The 8,280-nt window shown below is 52.5% G+C and overlaps 1 protein-coding gene across 8 annotated transcripts in view; it reads right to left on the reverse strand.

Moving 5' to 3' along the window:
- Positions 1-1,594: 1,594 nt before the first annotated feature.
- The window catches only part of EBF3 (EBF transcription factor 3), a 116,505-nt gene continuing 109,819 nt past the window's right edge, over positions 1,595-8,280 (reverse strand). For 2 of the 8 annotated variants that reach the window (XM_064488544.1, XM_031462004.2), the window contains exons 13-17: positions 8,162-8,280; positions 6,940-7,128; positions 6,350-6,439; positions 5,214-5,326; positions 1,595-4,159 (exon numbers count right to left, since the gene is read on the reverse strand). The exon at positions 8,162-8,280 is cut by the window's right edge and continues 59 nt beyond it. In XM_064488544.1, coding sequence (XP_064344614.1) covers positions 4,142-4,159; positions 5,214-5,326; positions 6,350-6,439; positions 6,940-7,128; positions 8,162-8,280 — 529 coding nt within the window. In that variant the 3' untranslated portion in view covers positions 1,595-4,141. Of the gene's footprint in view, positions 4,160-5,213; positions 5,327-6,349; positions 6,548-6,939; positions 7,129-8,161 lie in introns of all 8 variants that reach the window. The other 6 variants (XM_064488543.1, XM_031462000.2, XM_064488545.1 and 3 more) reach the window with 3 other exon arrangements.

Consider the following 8,280-nt stretch of genomic DNA (forward strand, 5'->3'; position numbering starts at 1 on the left):
GGCCTCTTCACGGCCCTGGCTGACCTACTTGATGACTATGGATTTCGTGAGGTCTTTTTCAGCATTTGAACTATAAAAGGTTCAGAACGACACCACCCCTTATAGACAAAAGATAACCTTGCTCTTTGAATATATCGATTCTTTATTAACTAGGCTGTTTAATGCAATGAAATGAGGCATTAGATGGAAGCCCATTTCAAGTGCTTTGAATAATCTTTCAAAGCTTGAGAGACCTGGAAAGGCGGCCTGGCGATACTTGGCACACATTTTGAGAGACAGCAGTTCTCACTGTGGAGTCAAAACGCAAACCTAAAATTATTTCTCTCACCTCCAGGCTGCAGGGCCCTGGCCAGCCAGCTCTGGGAGGCAGCCCTACCCTGCTCCCGGGCAGGGCATTGCTGGCACCCGCTCAGGGTAGGGGAGGAGGCGAACGTTGGCCCCCAGCACGTGGGGAAGGGGCCGAGGGGGAGGGGAGGGGAGTGGGCAGGCTGCAGCCTTGAACCCCATGAGCCACTTTCTTTGCTCTCTTTAAGGCTGAACGGAGAATGCAATCAAAGGAGCCTGGTTGTCATTGACAGAAGAAAAAGGTGTTCACAAAAGTTTCTTTATGTTTTGACTAATTGTTCCCTGTTTTGCTCAGTAGAACAAGTAATTAAGATGACGTTTGTGAGTACTAATTTGGATCACACTTACGTGGATGTGTTAGAGAGCTGCAAGCCAAAACATGCAAAGCCAGCCTTTCATTGAGGAGAAAATGAAAAAGAGCGAAACAGAACAGGACTGCGGAAAATGCGGAAAACGCACAGGAGCTGAACGTGGCCGTGAGTGGAAGCCCCGTGCTGACGGCAGACCTCATCACAGGTGGGGCCTCCACCCGGGGGGCGGCGACAGTGCGAGGGGTCCGTTACGCCACAGCCGGGGACCTGGAATTGCTGGCCACGTCCCTCAGCCTCTGCGGCCCTGGTATCTGCCCGTCTGTCCGGTGCTCTTCTGCGCCCCCGTGGCACACAGGGACAGAAGGCACACCCTCCTGGAGTGGCGGGAGCCTGCGCCCTCTGCCTGCCAAACCTCCTGTTCAGAAGCCAGGGGCCGAGGCAGGAGGGCCGAGGGCGGAGAGGCAGGGTGACCAAGCCCCTGGGGAGCCTTGAGACCGTCTGTGGGCCCCGGTGCTGCTGTGGCCTCTGGGGTCTGCCCCAGAGTCACACTCAGATGTTCCAGTGGGCGTGCGGCACACATACAGCGGGCCCGTCCGGGGACCAGAGCCATCAAAGTAACAAGAATCCTTCTGTGTAGGTTCGATGAGTGTTTGAGGGTGGAGAGCTTTGGACGAGGTTCTTCTACAACTCATTTTTATCTTGGCCACGTGAGCTCTGGGGTGCTGCGTGCACAAAGGAACCAGCCCTCCCCGCCCACCGCCTCCCGTCGTAACCGCTGCACGGTCAGCCAGCCACGTTAGTAATCAAAACAGATCAAATTACCCAAAGTGAAACTCACAGACAAGAAATACTTTAATTAAATATTGTGTAAAATGAACATTTTTATACAGTTAAATATCTGAAAAAATGTACAGATAAAACAATCTTATTATTGTAGGGTCTTTAACAGTAAAATCTACCATTTAGTGAAGCGCTCGATTTTGAGGCTATGAAGCCACGAGGGCAACTAATGGATCTAAAACACAAACCAAGTGCAGGGATGAGAAGCTTGCAAACGTCCTTAACATGTACACGTGAGCTCGCTTTTAGGTCAAACCCTTACTCGTACAGAAGAAAACGGAGGCAATTTATTTCCAAAGTGACTTCTCAAGCTCATCCACGTAGCTCAGCCTCGCCAGCCGTCGCAGGGCCAGGGTGCGACCTGCCGCCCACGGGGACCTTCTGATTTTTATTTAGTCCCTCGTATGATCACTTTCTTAAATCCTGCATTGTTTTGTTTTGGTTTTGGTCAAGAAAATTTTTTAAAAAGTCCCTCCCTTTTTGTTTTAGATTTGATTTCTGCTGCAGTTTGCAAATGTGTGCTGTGCTGTGTCTGCAAAGGGAAAAAAAAAGAAAAAAACCGACCCTCTTGGTCTCACCGCGGGTTTGGCACCAACATGTACAGTGTCTAAAGGAGGTCATTCCAGTTTAAAAAGTACAGTGCTGTGGGGGCATGACCACAAAAGGGGGTTGTTAAAAAAGAATTTTAAAGGAGGGGTGGTTGTGGGGCCCCTAAAACCTCTCTGAATCTGAGGTGGGCTTGGAGGACGCAGAAGGCAGCAGACTCAGATGCGGAACCCCCAGCTTGTGCTTTTGTGTGTATGTGTGTGTGTGTGTGTGTGTGTGTGTGTGCGTGTGTGTGTTTTACACCATAAATTTCCAAACGAAATATTGATTAACAATCGTGGTGGAAGCCAGTGATAAAAGAGCACAAAGGTTCTTTAAAGAAGTCCACTTTTAAGGCATCAGAGAAGTTAATGTGGCAAACATTTTAATTAAAACGTCAGAAGTAAATTTTATTTTAAACTTTAGGCCTCTGAATTTTTCCAGTAAACACAGTTCAGCTAATGTGGCAAAGTCATGGGTGGCAGCTAAAATGACTTTTTACATTCTACCAAAAAAATAAAATAAGGACACGGCCCCAAACGGTGTCGCCTCTGCCGTCCCACATGCACGGAATCTACTAGGATTTGTCGCAGCCGGGTGGCACCGTTTCGCTTTGACTATACAATGAACGTTTTTTTTCTTCAAAAGTATTTGTTCAGATAACTTAAAAATAATATAAAAATAAACAATGAATTTGACTTTTCTTCAAAATAAAAAAAAAAAAGACTGAATGTCTAAACAATAGCAAAATTTGGAAGTATGAATGAAATACAAGGACACTGGTTCAGTGAACGAAACAGATCAAACAGGCAGTCCTTGGCTTAATGCTCTTCTCAGCATCACACCACCAGGCCATGATCAAAAACCAATACAGACCAGAGAAAGGAAAAGAAAATGGTGGGAAAAGCAATGTACAAAATTTCAAAGATAAATACAATATTTATACTTGATATGTTACAAAATAAAGTCCCTTAGCAACAGCAAGTGTTCATGGAAAAGTAAGTGTTGGATGGAGACCATTTTATTCCTTATAAGACACATAAGGAATAAAACTTGTTCTTTTTTTTCTAAATATTTAAGTGGATCTGAAAAAAATTCCAAGACAAGTGTATAAATATTTAGCTACAACTTTGGCAAAATCACAAAAGTCTACAATTTTATAACCACATACAAAACACATCAGGGAAGAAGGGTCTAGAAGTCAAAAGGACAATTTCTGGTACAAGAAACATGGACCTCACAGTAGCCTAAGAATGCAATAGTATACAGAGCTAGCAAAGGTTGAAAAAAATGCCGCAGGTCACGCTTGCTTATTAACAGGAAGCTCTAGCAGTGGGGGATATTTGAACCAACAGACAGTAGCATTTTTTTTTCTCTGTCAGTGTGCTTGTTGAAGGCAAGAGAATTCAATATCAAAGTTACAATTTCTAACTACAATAAGTTACAAAGTTTCATTTCATTAAGATGAAGTTAAGCAATGATAAACCCTCCCTCCCTCCCTGCCACCCCGAGTCTTCTAACCATATAGTCTTCCTTTCTTCCAGTTCGATGGCTCAGACCTCCTTGGCCCCCTTTTGTCACCACAAAAAAATATTTCACATTATAGAGACACACAACCCTTGTGAATCTAAGTATGAGCACAGAAAAATGTTTGGAGGCATTTTTCATCAGTGTTTCATGATCATCAGAACGGTGCATTCACAAAGTTTCTCCCAACACAGAGCAAGTACTAGACATGGCCAAGACGGAGTCAGAAACTTTATACAAAATAGGCGTCGCTTTGCTTTCCCTTATTCTTCAGGACTGAGAAATGTGAAAACATGAGAAAAGTTCAGTCAATAAAATGGAATTGTTCATGAAGAAGTAGGCTGTTTGCATGTTGCTTCTTAATAGTTTAAATAAAATCTTTAAACAAAGTCTCTTGTAGCATTTCAACCGCTGCTGATGTACTGAAGATTACGTCTCCATCAGCACGTCTTACGTACTAACGTGTCCCCTGAAGTCCGTCCTTGGATGCTGGGCACGGCCGAAGGTGACAAGAGCCCCTCACATTGGCGGGACTACCAGCCCAGACATAGCTGAAACAGAGAGGGGGGGCAGGTCAGGGGTGCCTCTCACCGGGGGCGGGGCCGGCCCCCCTGGGCTTCGGTCAGCAGTGACAGTGGGTCTGCACGGTTCTCCGTTAACCAGCCGTGGGCTCGGTTAAGGGCATCTACCTCCTGGGCTGGGGGTGCATGTGGGGACAGGCCCCCCCCCGGGGGCCTCTCCTAGGCGGAGACCTCATGTGGAAAAGGGAAAGGCTTCTGGCCTTTCTGTGCGCTAAGGGGGCCCACACGTCTCAGCAGCTGGTTTATAGCAGACAGAGGCCCAGACGCCCCAGGGGCCACCTCTGTCGACAGATGTGAACCAACTTGGTCACTTCTGCGGCGCCAGCCAAGGCCAGCTCTCGCTCCCGAGGTCAAAACTGGACACACCTCAAGTTTCCCCTCTGCTCCCGGCCCTCGCCTTGGACCTTCCGCTGACTGTCCTGTATCGTAATGGTGAGTCGCGGGCTCGCCAAGGTCAGGGCCCCTCACAGCCCACCCACTCTGCAGTCTAAGGGCTGAGGGCCCCGAAGAGACAGACCCAAGTCACGGCTCCACCTTAGAGAGGGCGTCTTTCTCTTCTTGGAGTAAGAGAGAAAACTTTGCACTAGAATGCCAAGTGCAACGGACACTTGCCAGCGGACTCCTGGTACAAAGGCAATTTCTAATCTTTTTACTTTAGTGTCGTTTAATTTTTGTCAAAGTGATCGTTCCCATTAATCTATGCACAATGTATCAATACATTTGTTCACGGAGTGATGGGAGCTTCAGTTTCTCAGGTTATGAATTTCACAATATTAATTCCTCTCCGACTCACCGTTACAACTTTATGGTTTGGGAGACCTGTGTGTGTACACACGGCTCCCACGGCGCCATCTCTCTAGGGGCCTCGGCACCGTGTGGACAGCGGGCAGGACCGGGGCACTGGGCCACTTGCCTCTTGGTGGCCGCTGCCGGCTCCCAGGCCAGTCGGCGGCCCTCCGGGGCTGGGTGTCCCTCTCATATGCTAACAGGTGTTGTGCAGACAATTATCGCAAATCACTGATACCTTTCCAGTTCCTTTTTTGAGCATTAGTTCATCAAAGTGAAATATGCCACCGACTTCACAAAAGGGCCAGTTTGTCTTCTCCACGGTAACGTCCTCAGCACCCAGCAGAGAGCCTGGCACATAGTAGGCGCTCAGTAAATACTGGTTCAATGGATTCATTTTTTAAAGGAGTAACTGGATTTGATTCTCACCGGGAGGAGCACATACCAAAGGCGGCGTCTGAAAGAGGCCAGATGACGGCCACTTAATTTCAGTGCCTTGGGCCTCAGTCCATCGCCAAGAGCCACGTGGAGGCTCACGAGACCGAGGGGCCCTCACGTGGCCCCGCCTGCCACTCGCACCACAGCCACTGCCCAGAGGGCCCCGGGTGGGCGCTGGGCGCCTGCCCCTCGCGCCCTGTCGGTGGGCGGCGGTGTCAGGAGGGGCCTCCCGCTGCCCTGGGGCGGGACCATCTCCCTCCTGAGTCTTTGAAAGAGGTCACCCAGAAAAACCAACGCCCGCCTGGCGTGAGTGCACGCGCCGCCCTGGGTCTAGGGGCAGCGCCCTTCCAGGGACACCGCCGCCTGGTGGGCCCCAGTCCTGTTAGACCAGGCTGAGTGTGAAGGCTCAGGTCAGGACAGCGAGAGCAGGCTGGCTCCGCGGTGGGCACGCGGACCCACCACCCCAGGCCTGCGGCAGTCCCGCTGCCCTGCAGACGAGACGGCGGGCCCAGGAGCCGCGGGCCGGCACTGCCCTCGCTGCTCGCTGACCGGGACTGAACGCGGTCCCGCTTTCTTCCCCGTGTGGGTCTGCTCCCTGCGGGTAGGGGCTGCTCTGTGTGAGGACACTCAGGTTATGCTGGAAGGCTGAGGAAATCATTTTCTTCAACCCAGAGGAAGAATCGGGTGGTAGGAGGCGTGTCTACGAACACGGTAGGGGTGGGGGGAGCTGCGTTGCTTCTGGCAGACAAAGGGCAGCATGCAGCGGCCAGGTGGCCTCACGAGGTGCAAGGAGCCCGAGGATGAGCCCGAGGGGAGGGCGGAGCGCCCGCCCCCCCCCCCAGGGAGACACCCGCACCCCCGGGGCCCAGCCCGGCCTGCCCCGGGCACCTCGGGGGTGCTCCCAGGCCGTGGCCTCAGGCCAGCGCACGCCCTCACCTTGCAGTCCATTCCCGTTGGCGCTGGTGCAGGAAGGAGGAGGGGAAGCTTGGGGCCGGACCACGGGCGCGAAGGCGCTCTTTTGTTTCACTGCAGAGATGACATTGGCAGGTGAGAATGAGAAAATGCCGTGTGTACTGCTACAGTTTGAAGGGAGGGTGACCGAAGAGGCTGCCATGGTGGGGCTGGACGGCACTACTGCAACAAAGCAAACATGGTAAGGACGCGCGACGCCGGGCTCGGCCACACGACAGAGAGAGGGCTGGGCCTTGCCTGCAACATCGGGCCAGCAGAGCGAGCATGAGATGTTTCTGGCTTGGCCACTCTCTGGATAACAGGCAAACTCTCGTGTTGGACTTTGGTTTCCAATTGGGTGGCCCCAAGGGTGCCGATTTTGTTTGGGTTTCCAATGGGACCGCGCGGGGCCCGTTTTGGGTCAATTTACTGTCGTCATGTGGACGCCCAGCCTCCAGAGCCACCCTTCCTTTTATCCAGTAGCTCACACCACAGAACATCCAAGCAACGCACACACTTGACTTTGCAGCGAATATGAATCTGTGTGATGACGTGTGACAAAAACAGACACTTACTGCCGTAGGGAGAGTTAGCGGAGGAGCCATTAAGAAATCCAGGCGAGCCAGGGACCCCTAGATTGGCCATGGCGCCACTTCCATATCCATTCATGCTAGTGCTGACTGTGTTGTAATTGGACTGCTGGGGAGTACTGCTGGGGGCGTAGCCTCGCGGGGACACGCTGCTTGTATTGCGACTGTAGCCGACTGTTAAAATCCCCCCCGGCCAAAAATAACGTTATTATCAGGGAGAGACACTGGGGGGGGGGAGGGGTTTCCCCGCAAATCTCTATCATATATTCAACATTTCTAATTGACCTCAAATGCTTTCCGCCAGCTCAGATAACCTCCTCACGCCAGCCCCGCTCCAGCCACGGCCGAGCCCCGTCCTGCCTCGCTGGCCTGCGCGGCCAGCCCGAGAGCGCTTGCATCTAACCGTCAGTGGCTTTCACATTTCTCTTTAGAAGCAGTTATCAGCCGCTCAGCTTCCTGGTCTGTCCCCCCACTGCCCACCCCAACACGGTGTGAACTGTCGGCCTCTGCAGACCTTCAAATGCCATGGCTGACAAGGAGAGCTCGTTTGTGGCTGTGACTCCCCAGGAAAGGCTGTTCTGGGGTCTTCATTTCTGTGGATGCTATTTCTGTCAGTGTGGGGGAGGGGGCAGGGGCCTCCCTCCCGCCGCGGGAGGAGGGTGGACGGGAGCCAAGCAGCAGGACCAGGAGGGGTCTCCTGAGATGACTGCCTGCATGGATTTTAGAAGGGATGGGAAGGGGCTCAGAGAGCCGGCCCCAGCGGTGAGCCGCCAGGACCCCCGGCCGCCCCGGGCACCGCACTCCATGATAAGGTGCAGGGCAGGGCGTGGGCGCTTCTCTCCACATGTTGCTTTCAAACTCAGAAGCCAAGCCCTCCCCCTCCCCCCTCCCCGTGCCACGCATCCAAGAAGGGTCCCATTGGCTCCTACATCACAGCTATCCTAACCCCAGCCTTTCCACAAAAGCAGAGCCACTTAAGAATCAATTCAAGGAAACTTCTAGCAAACACCAGTAAACTGCGTGGCAGCCACTGTAGCCGCCACCTCAGTTTCTGGGTCCTCGAGCATCCTCTCCTGCGCTCGCTGGGACCAGAGCTTTGAGCAGAGCCGCAGAGACCGGGGCACTATCCACGTCCCCACTGGACTCGGGGCCCAGTCCCCCCATCCCGTCAGGTGTCCAGCAGACGGCCAGCCCTCGTGCAGCGTACCTTGGTCATTGGCTTGTGACGTCTCGGAAACGTTGACGGCAAGCTGGCTGCTGAAGGAGTTCACACCCATCATGCCGGTGTGCGCGGGGGTGTTGCCCAGGGTGGGGATCTGGTTGTGG

Source organism: Camelus dromedarius, chromosome 8, assembly GCF_036321535.1.
Source record: "Camelus dromedarius isolate mCamDro1 chromosome 8, mCamDro1.pat, whole genome shotgun sequence".
NCBI lineage: Eukaryota > Metazoa > Chordata > Mammalia > Artiodactyla > Camelidae > Camelus > Camelus dromedarius.